The 19,040-nt window shown below is 35.1% G+C and overlaps 1 protein-coding gene across 2 annotated transcripts in view; it reads left to right on the forward strand.

Annotated features, from left to right (window-relative positions):
* LOC136030556 (uncharacterized) overlaps positions 1 to 19,040 on the forward strand; it is a 168,326-nt gene that overhangs the window by 99,303 nt on the left and 49,983 nt on the right. For both annotated transcript variants that reach the window (XM_065709610.1, XM_065709611.1), the window contains one exon: positions 11,449 to 11,680. In XM_065709610.1, the coding sequence (XP_065565682.1) occupies positions 11,449 to 11,680 (232 nt within the window). The remainder of the gene's footprint in view (positions 1 to 11,448; positions 11,681 to 19,040) is intronic.

Below are 19,040 nucleotides of genomic sequence, written 5' to 3' on the forward strand. Positions count from 1 at the left end.
TTCTGAGGCTGATGGCAGAAATGCTGAGGCCGATGGTAAAAATTCTGAGGCTGATGGCAGAAATGCTGAGGCCGATGGCAAAAATTCTGAGACCGATGGTAAAAATTCTGAGGCCGATGGTAAAAATTCTGAGGCTGATGGCAGAACTGCTGAGGCCAATGGCAAAAATTATGAAGTCGATGGTAAAAATTCTGAGGCCGATGGTAAAAATTCTGAGGCCGATGGTAAAAATTCTAAGGTTAATGGCAGAACTGCTGAGGCCGATGGCAGAAATACTGAGGCCGATGGCAGAAATACTGAGGCCGATGGCAAAAATTCTGAGGCCGATGGTAAAAATTCTGAGGCTGATGGCAGAACTGCTGAAGCCGATGGCAGAAATACTGAGGCCGATGGCAGAAATACTGAGGCCGATGGCAGAAATTCTGAGGTCGATGGCAAAAATTCTGAGGTCGATGGCAAAAATTCTGAGGTCGATGGTAAAAATTCTGAGGTCGATGGTAAAAATTCTGAGGCCGATGGTAAAAATTCTGAGGCCGATGGTAAAAATTCTGAGGCCGATGGCAGAAATACTGAGGCCGATGACACAAATGCTGAGGCCGATGACAGAAATGCCATAAAATTCTAGCAAGATAAAATACCAGATACCGGCGGGAAAAACGTGGTTATTGGATTTAAGTAAAAATAGTTTGTCTTGCAGTCAATAAAAACTCGAGAACACCTTTGCGGTGATGCACTGCCGATTTTGAAGATTCGCATTTCTAAATGAACAGTGTTGCCATGCAATGTTTTAACTGCCCGAAAGTAGGGATCATCGGTAAATAGCTGAGTGGATAAATCACCGATTAGAATTAAGCCGCTGAAAAGAGAGCCTGTGGTTGAAGGATCCACTAGTCCGAAAATAACGCCAAAATAACTAACAAAATAAAAATAACGTTGCAAAATAACGTCAAAGAACACAGCAACCGTTTGCTTAAAACTATTCTGTGATATATTTTCTCAATCTGCCAATTTCAATCTATCCCCTTTGGATCTATCTTACTCAATCCCTCTTTTCAGAGGGATTCGAGTTTTCTAAGAGCTTAGTTAAATTATTCAAAGCAATGACTCGAGAAGAATTCAGTTTTACTTGGAAAAACTTTAAACATAAATTATGCGGAAGAGATAATGTAATTACACATTCACGGGAAGAGATATTTCAATAATGCAACGAATCAACAACAATACTGTAGTATCAGTTTTAGATAAGAACAGTTTTAGAAAAAAATTTCAAGCCTCCGATAGACAGGATATAAGATAATATAGATTTTAAAACAAAAATCATTCAACAACTACAACCACTAGGCTAAACGCAAAAAGACTTTATGGCCTGTAAAAGAGGGGCCACTAAACACATCGATTATCAGAAAAGATGTACAAAAAGGAGCTATTCAATAGTTCCGTGCGATTCAATAGTTGATTTTCTGCTTAATAGTCTTTCACCGTTGTGAGAGATTTGGATTTGTTAGGAATCAAAAGGTATCAAAGAGTATTGTATAGTATTTGCAGATTTGTGTTGTGTGGATGTGAGATAATTGAAGCTTTTATACCTGGATTTATATATTATAGTTCTTTCTGATTTTCGGAGTTCTTTCTGATTTTCTTTCTTCGCACCCCTCCTATCGTATTCTGTATTCATAGAGGGTTTGAATAAATTAGTATTAGTATTTGTTGCTCATACTGTTTCAAACAGTTCGTGGTAACGAACTACAGTTCGTTACCACGAACTGTTTGAAACAGGATGTAGTAAGGCTCAATAGAAACCAAAACTCTAAAAAATGGGATTTTGATACCAATAGCTACATCAAAAGAATCGCATTTTAATGCTGATTTTAAATATATAAATTTCATCAAGTTTAGTCTTACGCATCAAAAGTTACGAGCCTGAGAAAATTTGCGTTATTTTAGAAAATAGAAGGAAACACCCCCTAAAAGTCATAGAATCTTAACGACCTAAATTACACCATCAGATTTAGCGTATCAGAGAACCCTACTGCAGAAGTTTCAAGCTCCTATCTACAAAAATGTGGAATTTTGTATTTTTGTCAGAAGGCAGATCACGGATGCGTGTTTATTTGTTTGTTTGTTTTTTTTTTTTTTTTTTTCCGGGGGTGATCGTATCGACCCAGTTGTCCTAGAATTTTGCGAGAGGGCTCATTCTAACAGAAACGAAAAGTTCTAGTGCCCTTTTTAAGTGACCAAAAAAGTTGGAGGGCACCTAGGCCCCCTCCCACGCTAATTATTTTCCCAAAGTCAACGGATCAAAATTCTGAGATAGCCATTTTATTCAACGTAGTCGAAAAACCTTATAACTATGTCTTTGGAGACGACTTACTCCTCCACAGTCCCCGTGGGAGGGGCTACAAGTTACAAACTTTGACCAGTGCTTACATATAGTAATGGTTATTGGGAAGTGTACAGGCGTTTTCAGGAGGATTTTTTTTTGGATGGGGGAGGGGTTGAGAAGAGGGGGATATACTGGGGGAACTTTCCATCGAGGAATTTGTTACGGGGGAAGAAAATTTCCATGAAGGGAGCGCAGGATTTACTAGCATTATTTAAAAAAAACAAAAAACAACGAAACAATAAATATGAAATAGTTTTTTTTTTCAGCTGGAAGTAAGGAGCAGCATTAAAACTTAAAAAGACAGAAATTACTACCCATATGAGGGGCTCACCTCCTCCTAATACCTCGCACTTTACGCTAAAGTATTTTTAGTAATGTCAACTATTTATTCTACGGCTTTTGTGATTCAGGGGTCATTCATAATAAATTGGGACAAAATTTAAGATTTAGTGTAAAGAGAGAGGTACTGACGAGGGGGCGAACCCTCTCATATGTGTAATAAAACATGAGAATAAAACATTCTTTACGTAAGCTAATTTATAAGTTACGTATATCTTTTACTAATAAAAAGATTCGAAAAAAATGAAAGGTTCTAGTTGCCTTTTTAATTAACCGAAAATTGGAGGGCAACTAGGGTTCCTCCCCCGCTCTTTTTTTCTCAAATCATTCGATCAAAATTACGAGAAAGCCATTTAGCCAAAAAAAAAAAAAAAAAAAAAAAAAAATGCAAATTTCGTTTTAATTATTCCTCTGCGGAGAGCCAAAATCAAAACATGCATTGATTCAAAAACGTTCAGAAATTAAATAAAAAAAACAAGTTTTTTCAACTGAAAGTAAGGAGCGACATTAAAACTTAAAACGAACAGAAATTACTTCGTATATGAAAGGGGCTGCTTCCTCATCAACGCCCCGCTCTTTACGCTAAAGTTTTTTACTGTTTTAAAAAGAAGAGTTGAGAGGAAGAGTCAAACTTTAGCGTAAAGAGCGGAGCGTTGATGAGGAAGCAGCCCCTTTCATATACGAAGTAATTTCTGTTCGTTTTAAGTTTTAATGTCGCTCCTTACTTTTAGTTGAAAAAACTTGTTTTTTTTATTTAATTCTTGACTGGGACGATACTACAGTTTTGTTGTTGATTCGTTGCATTATTGAAATATCTCTTCCCGTGAATGTGTAATTAGATTATCTCTTCAGGTGGGGGAGGGGGAATCAAATTGAATCTTTTAAGGACCTTTTTTGGGGGATGGGGATTCATTAAACAGCCTATTCATTTTGCTGTGTTCTTGCGAGGGGGTACCCACTTTCCGACATCAGTGGTGCATATCAGCACGTTAGCTGCACATATCTGCCACGTTTGGCACAGTTTCCGTCATGCTTGACACAGTCTCTGCCAAGCTTCGTACAGCTTCCGCCACGCTTGGAATGCGCCACCTGGTGTACATGATTTCCGAAAATAGGTGCCCCTCGGGTTCTAGTCAAAACTTTAGACTTCACCATCTATTATGTAGAAAATACCGAGAGGAGGAAATAGCTATGATTTGAATCTTATATATGAGTGTCTTAATTACATATGTCGACTTCCTAAATATTAAGCACGTTTCCCGTGTTACAAATTCCGCTTTTTTCGTCATCCAATTACCTATAGCAATAAAAGAAGTTTTAAATGGCAAGCTGTAGTCTAGACGATTTTTCCCACCTTCTTAAACACCTATTTTGAAGCTTGTGGTTAAAAACCTTACCGACATTACTTTACCGATTTACCGACATTACCGACTAAGTCCATTACTTTATGTAATGAATGTGTGACTCTACCATTGGTAGGGAATGAAAAAATATGGATGATAAATTGTATGAAATGCAGGACGTCAATGCGCAAAAATATAGATGAAAGAAAAATGTATTTTTTAAAAATTGACGAGGGCAATGTAGTTATTTTTTTTTCAACAAAAATACAAAAAAGGTAGTTTTCCGTGAAAACACCAAAAAGGTTTTTCAAAGCTCTGGGGAGGCACAAAATCGAAGGGGAAATGGCCCTCTGCACACCAGCTGGCGTACCTTATGAAACTTTATAGACTTAAATTGTAAAAATAGTAAAAATCTAAAAATTAAGAAATGCTATGCAAAATTATTGAAAAAGTGCGGTTACTACTTTTATAAATTTTTTTAGTGGTTAAGTTTTTTCTTTATAATCGATTTGTAAAAGCTGCCAAGGATAAAAATACCGTCCTAAAATTGGGTTAAAATTCAGATTGATTGACATCAAGGGAGCATCCACTTTCCGCCACCTGGTGTACTTATCAGAACGTTATCTATGCCGCACAGTTCCGCCTCTCTTAGCACAGTTTTTTCCACACTTGGCACAGTTTCCGCCACGCTTGGCATACTTCCGTCACGCTTGGCGCGTGTCACACGGTGTACACAATTTCTGAAATTTCATTATATTCTTCCTATGAAATAAAACATTTAGTACTTGTGTATTATAGCAACCCCACTCAAGAAGTGTGATTTCATCTGTGTAGGTGAAACCGGTTTATCTTTCTGCACTTGGAGACAATTAGCTTAGGCACAGTGAGATAAACTACAATATAAGTATATTTAGTGAAATATTTAATATATAGAGTTTGAATTTGGTTAGGCTAGGCTAGGTATTCAATATAACGCGTTCTGGGTGACCTGCTTTCCATAATTCTTTGTTTTAGTTTCTATAATTTCGTTACTAAAGTATTATATTTTCATCATATTTAAGTATGTTTCAATAGAATTAACCTAGCTTAAATTCTTGAGCGTGGTTCCTGTAATACATAAGTACCGAACATTTGACCATTATTTTTTTTTTTTTTAAATAAAAATTAGTAAGAATATTTGGGTGCGTCACGTTTTTCAACAAGTTTTGTTCTTTGTTTTCTCGACCGTTTGACAAAATTTAAATTCCCAGTGACGTCAAAAGTAAATTAGTAGCCGTCTTCTTTCATATTTATTGTCGTGTAAGACAGTAACGTTGTAAGTTATAACTAACATGTTTCAAACTGTGGCATATAATGTTTCAAAAAGACAGACACTTCCTATGCAATACTAGCTATTTGCTAATGTTGATCTTTTTTCATTTTTATTCGAATAGTCAATAATAAACCCAATGGACTCAGTGGTGTCGATTGGGGGAAGGGGGCTAGATTATTTGTCCCCCCTACATATTTTGAAAAATGTTTATTTGGGACATTTTCATTGGAAAATATGATAGATTTGTTTCCAATTGATTTTCCCGGTCCTAAATTTTCATGAATTGACGCCATTGAAGGGATTATGCACGAAATACTTATGCGATTGCCAAGGAAGGCTTGGAATTACTGAGTCATAGCACGGATAAGGTCAAAATTACTCACATCTACAGCGCCAATTTTGTATCCCCTTTCTTTACTTGTTGAGTTGAGTAATGTTCAATTTCCAACGTATACTTTGTGACTGACTAATCGGAGTGAATATTTAAGTTCAATTTTGAACTAGAAAAGATGAAAAATTAAAACTGCATTTTTTTCTATCTTTATTTGTTAATCTGGGAAAAATAAAAATTTATGCTACTAGTAGGCAGCAGTTGGGAACAGTCTAGCGTTGATATAGGCTTTTCAAATTAATTTAATGTCCTTTCGATTTCCAGCTTCAATTGTAGCTTACAAGTATGGCATTAAAATCAAGAAAATAGTTCATTCATAAACCTTCGCTTTATTATCAACATATGTGGCTGGGAAATAATTTTTTCATTGAATCGGTTTTAGATACGGTTCAAATATCCTTGAGAAAATAGTCTGTATACCCTGTTTTTCATTTAATTTCACCTTTAATGACAAGCTAAAAATAGGGGCCGCATAATCCTTTTGCGACCAAAAATTAAATAGTTATTTCGATTTCTTTATTAAAAAAAAAAAAAAAAAAAAAAAAAAAAAAAAAAAAAAAAAAAAAAAAAAAAAAAAAAAAAAAAACAAGGTATTGTGTAATCATCCGTGGGAAACCGGCTTTCTTTTATATAAGCATGCTCAATAGCTTTTAAATTATTGACCATTTCGTAGTTCTCTCCCAATGGCCGTTTGACTCTATCTGGGCCAAATGCGGCACAAAAGGGCCGAAAATAGCACTTTGTTGTAGTGTCTCTCTTTGTTGTTTAAGGTCCATTCACAATGTGATTTTACTAATAGCGAGTATTAACTAGCGCTGATATGAGCCAATTAGAATTTTTTGTAGATTTTTTTTTTCCCCAGTCGGACAATTCTGCGAAAAATCCGATTAACTCGAATTAGTGCTGACTAAATCCCGATAGTGAATTCTCGTAGTGAATAGGCGTTTAGCTAAAGTATCCTCCCAAATTTTCACAATTTATCGCAGGTTCGGTTTCGGAATGCTTGTCCGGGGAAAAGAAAGAAATCTGCGATAAATATTTTTTTTTAATGTGTAAATAGACGGTTGAAACCTCTGCTCAGAGGTTGTTAGACCTAAAGAACTTGATTATATCGTTTCCGTCAAGATTGTACGTGATGTTCCTCCTTTTCTAAAAATATAAAATTTGTTTATTTGCTACAATCTTTGGCAGGGAACTTTAAAGTAAAAAAAAGGAAGGAATATCTGGGACCCACCAAAAAAAGAAAAAGAAGAAAATTAAGTGGTGTATGTATTGTTTTCACTATGTAGAAGCTTAGGGTTCGCTGACTGTCTATGAGTCTGCTCATTCTTGCTCATCAGTAGCGTAATTTCGTCAAAATCCCGGGGGGGCAAAGTTGGGGCCAATTTTCTCAAATTAAGTGAAAATGACGGTGAAAACTGAAAAATGAGCCATATATTAACAAAAAAGTTAAAGATATAGTGAAGAAAAGTGACCCGTTTCTGTGGATGCTTGAATTATACAGGCTTATCATGGTTTTGACAAGGCTTTTGGAGAAATTATTTTCAGCTGGGAGGGAGGGGGCGAACGAATTTGGGGGGCAAACTGAGGTCTGGGATGGGTAGTTGCAAATTTGTGTTGCAAAATTGGGCAGCTTCCTCAAAATTTGAGGGAAATCGTTTGGCAATTTTGAGAAACCTTTAGAGTAAGATCATTGGTTAGGCGACTTAACGCTGTGAGAAGTTTGAGTTTGAATTTTTAGTTGTAGTTCGAAGCTGCTTGATCAAATGGAAAATGACTATTAATTTGTTGTACATTAGAAAAAAAACGAAAAAAGGAGAAACTTAGTGGTTTCTCAGATCAATCAATTCACAGGGTTGGCGACCAGGCGGGGTTGCATCTTATTGAAATCGGGATGTTAATCATCGCATTCCGATTCCATGTCATTATGATTCTATTGTTTCCATTGTATTTGGCATACATTGGAAAAAATGAAAATAGAAGAAAAGTAGCGGTTTCTCAGATGTGAGCAATGAATTCACCGGGTTAATGACCACAGGGGGTGCATCTTATTGCCACAAGGATATTTATCATCCCATTGTGATTATCATCCCATTGTGATTTCAAAAGTCGTTTTCGAAGGTATGTATAGCAACCGCTGTCCTGGCAACAAAGGAAAAGATGGCGTGACAATTTTATAATAACCTACTGCAACTTTTAAAGCCAGTGGATGACCACACATCTTACAAACAGCTGATCCATCAACGTGTAAAGTAGATGGCCACAGCGTAACCAACAAGCAGGGTTGTCAAATTCTGATAGTCTCGAAAGAGTGCAAGTCAAGGCCAAAAAAGAGGGTTTTTCATGCGCAGCCCTTCTCACTGTTCTGATCACTCTTACGTCATTTAGAAATAACTATAAAGTTATCCTGCGATCATTAAACATATTGCCTTCAAATTATTTCAAATGTATTTAAATGAAGTCAGGAGGGCTCCCTCCCTCCTGAAATTAATTTGTCAGGTTAAAGCTATTTTGCCTTAATATTTATGGTTTTGATTGTTGAGTGGATCTCAAGTGGAGCCAAGATGTTGGTTTTGTTTTAGGCGATACTGGTCAAGTGTTTTTGGTTTCTTTTTGTTTAGTCTTTTTTGAAGTGTAATTCCGTATCGACTGAAATGCAGGGTAATTGAATTTTTTCTTCTTCTTCTTTTTCGTATTGTTTTTATTTGTATGTGTATTGGGGTTGTTAGCCCAAACAAGCTTTGCTTCGGGCCATTTGCTTGTTTTGTTTTGTTATTTATATTAATAAACCCATCTTTCTCTCTCTCTCCCTTCTTAAATAGACCTCTAAATAATGAGTTAGGTAATAATTCTCGTTCTTTTTATAGCTAAAAGATAATGCTCTGCTAGAAATGTGCATGTGTTAAATTTGATCGCTGGGACCTTTAACTGAACTATAGTTGACTTCATAAAATATTTAGATAAAATTTTGTCTCCACTACTGCTTGGCTTTGAGTACAGAATTTTATCAGTTTGAGAGTAGAGTTTGAAAAGGTTTGTTTTGGTAGTTGCTTCTCCTTTAGCTTACTGCATACTCAAGAAGAATGATTGCACTAAATAGCTTTTGACTTCTTTGATTAAATTCGAATTTCCACGACTCCACTTGTTAATTTGACTTTGATCTACTTCTTCTTCAAGGGTTGTTCGAAATGCTAGAAAAACGATATTATTTCTGCCACAAAGATTAATTTAAGAAAACGAAGTTTTTCCGTGGGAAGTAGAGAGCGAAGTTGAAGCTTAAAACGGACACAAATTATTACTTCACAGCCTATTTAATATATATCAATAAAACTAGTGCAAATAAACCAATTAATTATGTTTCCCTGTGCTTTTAGGACCATAGAAAACTAGCGCTTCACTGAAAACACAAAGGTCAAGTATAAAAAACAGGAATATTGATTTGGGGGTCAGAAGTGAGTATGTAGCCTGCCAACAATAAACGAATCTATAAAGCTTTTCATACTCTTACGCTAGTTTTGACATCACTAACTTTCAGTATAAGATTAAAATCATCTTAGAAACATAAGCGTAAAATTAAATATTTTTTTAAGTAATCGCGAAGTAATTGAAAATCATACAGAATACTGGATTTATTTATCAGGTAGCATTTTGGTCTTGCCAGCTATAATACCAATAGCGAGTAATATACAATCTTAAATTGTAAGAAATATGTTTTAATATTACTTGAAATGAATACCAACTAAGAAATAATATGAACTATGGAAATCTGATTATTTCTCTCTAAACAGCAGTGAATTTCAAGCTATGGTACAATAGTCTAAAGCTAGTCTGTAGTCCTAATATTATAAACCTGGCTTTACTTCGAACCTGGCTACAAACTAATCATGACATTTCCTTTTTCAAACAGTTCGTGGTAACGAACTGTAGTAAGGAGCGACCCGGCTCAATAGTAACCGAAACTGTAAAAAACGGAATTTTGATACCAATAGGTACATCAAAAGAATCGCATTTTAATGCTGATTTTAAGTCTTACCCATCTAAAGTTACGAGCCTGAGAAAATTTGCCTTATTTTCGAGGGGAAAACACCCTCTAAAAGTCATAAAATCTTAACGAAAATCACACCATCAGATTCAGCGTATCAGAGAACCCTATTGCAGGAGTTCCAAGCTCCTGCATCGGATTAACGACGCTTCTTGACTACTAAGGTCCCTGCGTTGGCCCTGCAGTGCATTCCTGCAGCATGATTCGATCTCTGGGTCCCGTATTACCAAGCTAAGGTCAAACCCATTGCGCCACCACAGGACCAAACCCACTACGCCACCACGGGACAAAAAATTACATGATCGGGAAATTCCAAGCCCCTATCTACGAAAATGTGGAATTTTGTATTTTTTGCCAGAAGTCAGATCATGGATGCGTGTTTATTTGTTAGTTTTTTTTTTTTCAGGGTGATCGTATAGACCCAGTGGTCCTAGGATCTCACAATAGGGCTCATTCTAACGGAAATTGAAAGTTCTAGTGCCCTTTTTAAGTGACCAAAAAAATTGGAGGGCACCTAGGCCCCCTCCAACGCACACTTTTTCCCCAAAGTCACCGGACCTAAATTTTGAGATAAATATTCTGTTTAACTTAGTCGAAAACCTTATAACTATGTCTTTGGGGACGACTTAATCCCCCACACTCCCCGGAGGAGGGGCTGCAAGTTACAAACTTTGACCGTGGCTCACATATAGTAATGGTTGTTATGAAGTGTACAGGCGTTTTCAGGGGGGACTTTTACGCGTTGTGGTGGGAATGGGTCGGGGGAAGGGGTTACGTGGGAGGACCTTTCCACGGAGGAATTTATCACGAGGGAAGAGAATTTCTATGAAGGTGGCGCAGGATTTTCTAGCATTATTAAAAAAAAACAATGAGACAATAAATATTTTTTTTTTCATCTGGAAATAATGAGCAGCATTGAAACTTAAAACGAACATAAGAGAGGGCGACCGTAACTTCCCTATTCTAGATTTCCGACCATGCTGATTCCAATGGTGAATTCAAGGGTTTTAGGTTTTTTTTTGAAATCACAATAAATTTGTTGTCGCAATGAACTTTTACTATTAAGACGAACCAAAATAATACTTACCATTCGTGAATCAGTGTCAGATGGTAATTTTTTGCACAGGGTAGTTTTTCTTCAAACGCGTTTTTTAACTTTTGGTTATTATGGGCTGTGGTTCCCTCTTTACTAGGTTGCAGCTACTGCTGCAACCATGATAACCGGCTAGCAGTTGTATCTATTGAACTCAAATAATTAGTTTGAAGTTTTTATTTCGCTAGCAGCTTTTCTATCATATTTTTGTAAAAGAGTGCAAAAAAGAATGATTTTAGCTAAACATTGACAAAAAGCGCAATTCCCTTCCATTGAAGGAAAGAGTGCAAAAACTATGAAAGCGTGCAAGCTGGCAACCCTGCCAACGAGGACGTCCGGGATATAAGTAAAGTCAGTAAGACTCTTCATAGTGTCAACACTTCCGTATTTCTAAGCTGAGACACTACTTTATCGGTATGCCTTTATTTATTACCCTGACTGTACCTTTTTATTTTAAGTCTTCGTTAGAAAAAGTTTTTGGTCCTGATTGACTACCAATTTTATTTTCCATTGCTATTTTATTCACTTTATTTATCTTTTTCCAGACTGCTCTATTTATGGCAATGTGGCGAAATAGGCCAATAGTGGCTGGCTATCTTGCCGAGACAATGGCGGAACTATCACTGGATCTAGGTGTCACTTTTAAAAAAGGGAATACACTTTTTCATTACATTGCTACTGTTGGTGATGACATGACGACAATATTGGCTTATCTGGCTAGAATTAAGAAGCCCAATGGAAAACAAGCCGTTAATTTCAATGTGCACAATCACAACGGTAAGTAGGCAGAAAAGTATTGTGCGATTAGCTCAATGTTCATCTAAAAGCAATATTTTGTGTTTTGACTTGACACCACTTTTGTATTTTTCAATATATCTGCTTGAAATCCGATAAAATATGCATGTGTTATAGATACATAGATAGATGGATACTTTATTTCGTGATTAAACCAAAAACAGATATTTCACGAAAAAAACTCACAAAAAACATATACACACATTCACTTAATTCGAACTCCATTACTATACGTGCTCTACAATAAACAGGGCAATGGAATAAAAGATGACTACATGTTTCCATTAGACCGCACAAGCACAATGGAGAGTCAGCTTTCTCAATCCTATTGAAAAAAAATGAAGCAATCTACTATGCCCTGTAACAAGCTGCATTAATCTGCTATTTGTGTGGATTTTTGATGCAGAGATAATGTCATCTTTATTTTCAAAAAAGTTAGCCGGCCATGTGCTAACATAATTTTTAAACTCATCAAACCATTTGGCATACAAAAACTCATTTAAAAATTTACGTTCTATATTAAAGGGCTGTCATGTACTAAAGTCATTAAAGGAAGGACCCAAAAAATTACTATGCATGTGCGTAGTTCAAAATATGCTGTCGTCTGAAATAGTAGTTTTAGTGATTCTTTGTTCTGCTATATTGTGTGTCCAGACACCCCATAGAAGGGGGTCACTTGAAAACAGTTCATATATTTCAGTGCTATTTTTATGCTATGTTCATCTAAAAAGTGATATTTGGGATTTAGGTTTCATGTTTTTATTAACCTAGATTCAAATACAAGGATATGGGAATGTTGTGACTTAAAACCTCTTTTTGCATTTTTCCATCTCAGCTACAAAAACGTGAATTATCTTCTTTGTATTTAAACTTCAAGAAAAAATAATAATAATAATAAAAATGTGGTATCAAGTCACTCCATAGAAGGGTGTCACTTGAAACCAGCTCATATATTTCAGTAATATTCTTATGCTAAATTTCTCTGTATCAAGTCATGGGGGTCATATGAAACCACATCTAAAATGGAGCATTTTGACATATTTTAGGCCATTTTATTGCACGATTTAGCCAATTTAAAGCCAAATATTAAAAACAAAACACAAAAATTTACTGAAAGGTTAAAAAATTCATAAAAATGGTTGAACTTAGCTGTTGGCCTACTTACATAACACCGAAGAAAAATGTTAGTTTTTTTTTTTGGGGGGGGGGGGGGAAATCCCAGGGTCACAAAATTAGTTATTGGTTTCGAAAATGAGTCATTGCTATTTTGATATAGTCCATCAGATTTTCTGTAGAAACGGGAAAATATCACAAATTCTTTTAAGTAGCACTACTATGTTTGCTCGTTTAAATTATATTTATATGTAAATTATTTGCTGGCACAATAGAAGATATTTCTTGATCCTATGTTTGTTCAGTTCCTGCAAGGCGGACTTCCTGCATATCAGGAACAGTATAAATACCTTGGGTATTTATTAAAGTTGGGATTCAATTAGTTTTTCAATTAATTAATGAGTGACGATTTTTATTTCGTTACTACATTCTGGATTCTCATATTAGAATCAAGATATTTCATTATGTCCAAAATGAAAGAATAATATGTTATTTTTGGAAAATCTGCTATAGTATACTTAAGAATTTTCTAGTTTCTATCCATCGGGTGTATTGTTGTTAGATGGTATTACCTGGGTATTAGAAGGTAGAGGGGAACGGTCAGGGTTTAAACCCTTATTTGAAAGTTACGTCATGTAATTGTATAGTTACGTCTGATTTTTGGAAAATCTGCTATAGTATACTTAAGAATTTTCTAGTTTCTATCCACCGGGTGTATGGTTGGTTGAGGATATCACCTGGATATTAAAAGGTAGAGGAGAACGGTCAGGGTTTGAACCCTTATTTGAAAGTTACGTCATGTAAATGCCTCCACCATACACCAAAATAAGTCTACATTGTTAAGTTACAGACAGTAATTTTTTTAGACATTCTTTTTAGATAAATACAGTCTTAAATCTGCAAAATGCTTTACATAATTACTTTGGATTTAAGGAGCAACGTGACTTCAGAGTAACCCAAAATCTAAAAAATAGAATTTTGATATTAATAGAAACTGTGCCTGCAATTTTTATTTATGATAAAAATATTATATTAAAAAATATTATGATAAAAAATATATGATAATAATTATGATAAATATTTTAATTTACTTTATTAAGTACCTCGGATGATATCACTATCACATAAATCTCTATCAATATATAAAAGAAACCCAAAGCGAACAGAAATTACAAAGAATAATTAAGTCAAACTTAAAATGAACCGGAACCACATTATTAAAATAATAAAATAATTTTAATAAAGAAAAACAAGTTTTTTTAAACTGCAAGTAAGGAGCGATAACATTAAAACTTAAAACGAAGAAATTATTCCGTATATGAAAGGGGTTGTCCCCTCCTCAATTCCTCGCTCTTTACACTAAAGTTTGACTCTTTCTCACAACTCCACTTTTTAAAATAATAAAAACTCAAAAAATTCCACTTTTTAGGGTTTGAATAGATTCAAGTATCCTAAGAACGACCGAGGGTATTATGTTCAAACTTTAGATGCTACTTCTGTTACTACTTCTGCTCTTAAAATTTAACCACATCAAAAGAAGTGTAAGTGTGTACTTTCAAGGGAAGTGTACCTTCATTCATGTTCGTGAAAATTTTTGCTTTTTCGAGCCACTAAGAAAACAAGCAATAGTTAAATATAGATGGCGAAGGTTTGTGGTGTTAAACTCCCCCACTTGTAAAAATACAGGAAACTCTGGTAGTAGTAATAGATTTTCTTAATTTCGATAGGTTAATAATTATAACATTGTTTTGAGGGAAGAAGGACCTCCTCCCCACCTTATATAATTATCTTGGGCATTTATTAAACTTGGGGATTCAAATAGTTTTCTTATTTCTGACTCATGATACCACCCGCAGTCCTTTATTTATGGCAACTTCCAATGTATGGGGCCACTCATAGCCATTCATCACACTACCGCTCAGTTGTAAGCACACAATTTATGGTGGTTTTAAACCACCCTCTACAACATGAAAAAGTGGTAGGATTTACTTCAAGTAATTACCAGCTTATCAACTTATCAGATAAAGTGAAAGAGAAAAAAAGGGAAGGGGGATGAAAAATCAACAAAATATAGGCTAAAAGCATATTGCATTAAGCAACTTAAGGGTGTATCATTCCTTTGGAGGTTTAGTCGTCTGAAGAAATCGACCGATTTTTAATGGTTGGATTTTTAGACAGAGAAAGTTATCAGATCAGCGCAACTAATCAGCACAACTCAACAAGCACAACTAATCAGTTGTGCTTGTTTGTTTTCACGGTTCAACGTGACAAAAATGACAAGAGTGTGGTATTGCCCTGAAAACTTTATTATTTTTAACAACCAATAGAAGGATATTTGGAATAATTGTTTTCAGGGATAAATAGACCTAATATAGACCCGGGGGGGAAGGGTTTTATATGCATGTCCTTGATACTTCAATTTTAATTTGCTAAAATCTGGGTTTCAATTAAATATCTGAGTTTTTTGTCCGAAATTTTCGGAAAGTAGGTAGATTTTTTGGAAATCTGGAAGAAAAATTCGAAATTTTTGCAAAGTAGGCAGATTTTTTCTGTTTTAACTATGCTCAATATTTTAAATAAATAAAAAAAATTATATGGTGAACAAGTCTAGTAGGTGATAACTGTTCAAATATGAATGTTGTATGTCTTTTTAGAAAAATTGCATTTTCTATTGGCTCTATATAAAGCAGTTGTAAAAATAAGAAAAAAAAGAAAAGAAAATACAGTTGGTGTTTTTAACTAGATTTTGACTACTTGTTTACGAGTTTAACTAATTTATGATTTTCGGTTTGACTCTAGATGGCGTTGATTGTTTGTTTTCTCAGGAATGAGCTTGACCCTGCAATTGATTTATGTAATTTTGGTGTTCCAAACCACTTATTAAAACCTATTACAGTTAATTATTTGCGCATTGAGTCGCAGAGCTCAATAAGCTGCAATTCGTCCTTTTACAGATAGAAAATTCTGGAACATTTTTCTTGAGTATATATCAAGAGAATATTATCTCTAAAAGATAAATATTCTTGTAGTATTTATCTTTTATTATAAGCTAACAATACTTTACGTTAGTTTCAAAGGTTCGACGGGCGTGCATGATTTAAAAAAAAAAAACTATTTGAAAAAAAATGTTTTGATGTTGAAACCACGTTCAATAGAGCATAATAATTATGTTTATTCAAAAGTTATTGCAATTGATCGCAATCAATTGTATTAAGATGTTTTGAGCGTGAGGTGAGTTTTGTCTCAATAAATCAATAAATTCATAATTTTTAATAATTTTAATAATTTTAAATCAGTAAATTCTTGCTCAGTAAATGGTTTAGATCTGAGACTTATTAATCACATGATGCAAGTATCTTGTCCTTTATGTGCAAGTTAAAGCTGCAGACTTGTCAAAAAATCGCCTGTTTAAAAGGGAACATTCACCTCAAGGACTTTTTAAATGGCATTTGCCTTCCAACCAATCAGATTGTTTGAATTCCATCCTTTCCCCTTGAATCGTCTAAGTGGCGTGACTAAGTTCGTTACATGTTTACTTTAATTCAGTAAACATGACGTTTGCAGGACTAGTGAGCATGGCACTTACCAGTAATAGTTGATAATGAGCCTTCTCTGATTTTTTTATATGATTATACTGTAAAATAACTATAATTGTTTTATTATTTATTCTATATTTATAGTTGTATAAATGATTTTTAGTACCATTATTACCAACAATTTTAGATACTTTTGAACATTTGAATCGTTAATTTATTAGGTCTGCAAAGTTTTTAGCGCTACCAGGGAGTTCCAGTCCTAGTATTCTTTCTGTTTTGTCAAACCTCTCTTTTTTCTCTTTGCTTTTTTCTTTGCATTTTCTTTCTCATTTTCTCTTCTTTCTGTCTTCTTTCTTTTTCGTTGACTTTTTTTCCGTTTTATTTCAGAACTGTTCACAAAACAGCTTAAACTTTTTCAGGAACACGTTATATCTTTTTTTTTATTTTATACAAAAAAAATTTAGTTTATTCATTTTTTTATACAATAAATTGTATAAAAATTCTATACAATTAAATGAAGTAGTTGTGGTCATCAAGCCATGGCTAATTGTAGAAAAGCTAAGAATGATAGTCCGATTGAGTGAGAGGCAAATCTGGCATAAGTCCTTATTAAGACTGTATAAAAATGATTCAGATCATTTGTCGATGAGTCTGTCTATCATCCGTCCATGCGTCATTCTTAGGGCAGAACTATAGGGATGAAAGAATTGGATTGGTTTTGGGTTGATGCGTAACGGACAATGTCCACTGGGCTTGTAGAAATATTTGGAAATCGATGCCTTTTGTTATCAAAATCTGTTTTCGAAGTGGTCATTGTATTATTGCCGCCCGCATGTAAATTTGCTTAAATATAGTTACTGATGAGTTTTTAATTAAGAAAATAGTTCGTAATTCACTTAATTTGTAACTCATTGTGATTTTGAAAGACTTGGTTACTTTCCCTGTGCAATGACCCGCTCAATTATTATTTGTACAAGAAATCTGCTGTCACTTACCAAGTGTTTGTTTTGGCGGTTGCTAGGATCCCAGGGTCTTTTATAAACGCCTTTTTGTTCTTTTTCGTCATATAAAAATAGAAACATTAGTAATGGTCAATGATTAGACAATTTTATTTTGACGCTGTCTTACAATTGTTCAAATCCGAATTTAGAATGACATACTTTTTTTTGCATTCTTAATAAATCATTGAGGAATTTGCATATTTTGTTTCTAATTAATTACAGAATTAAGATTTGGACAGCCAAGGACAATAGCATGACTCTAAGCCAATGTGTGATAGAAGATGGCACATTTTAAATGGTAAATTTCCCTTGAAATGTATAGACATTTAGTCCTCTTTATTTCGTTTTAGAAAGAAACTGTTGCTGGATTTGTTGTCCTTTCAGCATAGCTAAAAAGTAAAGGGATGGAGCAAAGCATTGCTCCAGAAATCTGAACAAAACCTGTACAAGTTCATACAGAATGGCAGTCCCTAAGGCATTGATCTTCTGTCAAGCGAATTCGCCACGCGAATTCGGGGTCTGCGAATTTTTGATTGATGCCGTAAGTCCCTGGTCTCTCAAGAGAATAAAAAAGGCTCTTTTTTATAACATGTATGGAAACATCAATATTTACCATTGAATTCGTCGTGTATGGAAACCCTTATACATGCGGGCTTGTAGAACCTAAAAACTGTCAAAAATCGTATTTTACCATGGTTAGCTGCAGAATATGTATTTTTCTAAGGGGGGGGGAGGATATCTAGGAATATTTGATTTTTTTGCTTTGTGGTTTTTTATGGCACTTGGTATTAACCAAGTGACATATAGCAATCGCCAATTCTGTCGGTCTGTCTGTCGGTCCCGGTTTTGCTACTTTAGGCATTTCCAGGTAAGCTAGGACGATGAAATTTGGCAGGCGTATCAGGGATGGGACCAGCTTAAATTAGAAATAGTTGTTTTCCCAATTTGACCATCTGGGGGGGAGTGGGGGGCCGGTTAATTCGGAAAAAATAGAAAAAATGAAGTATTTTTAACTTATGAATGGGTGATGGGATCTTAATGAGATTTGATGTTTGGAATGATATTGTGTCTCAGAGCTCTTATTTTAAATCCCGACCGGATCTAATGATGTTGGGGGGAGTTGGAGGGGGGAAACCTAAAATCTTGGAAAACACTTAGAGTGGAGGGATCGGGGTGAAACTTGATGGGAAAAATAAGCACAAGTCCCAGATACATGATTGGCATAATCGGAACGGATCCGCTCTCTTTGGGGTAGTTGGGGGGGGGGATAATTCTGAAAAATTAGAAAAAATGAGGTATTTTTAACTTACGACCGGGTGATCGGATCTCAATGAAATTTGATGTTTAGAAGGATATCGTGTCTTAGAGCTCTTATTTTAAATCTCGACCGGATCTGGTGACATTGGGGGGGGGGGGTTGGGAGGGGAAACCTAAAACTTGGAAAACACTTGGAGTGGAGGGATCGGGATGAAACTTGGTGGGAAAAATAAACACAAGTGCTAGATACATGATTGACATAAACGGAACGGATCCACTCTCTTTGGGATAGTTGGGGGGGGGGGGTATTTCTGAAAAATTAGAAAAAATGAGGTATTTTTAACTTACGAACAGGTGATCGGATCTCAATGAAATTTGATATTAAGAAGGATATCGTGGCTCAAAGCTCTTATTTTAAACCCAACCAGATCTGGT

The sequence above is a fragment of the Artemia franciscana genome, chromosome 8 (genome assembly GCF_032884065.1).
Source record: "Artemia franciscana chromosome 8, ASM3288406v1, whole genome shotgun sequence".
NCBI lineage: Eukaryota > Metazoa > Arthropoda > Branchiopoda > Anostraca > Artemiidae > Artemia > Artemia franciscana.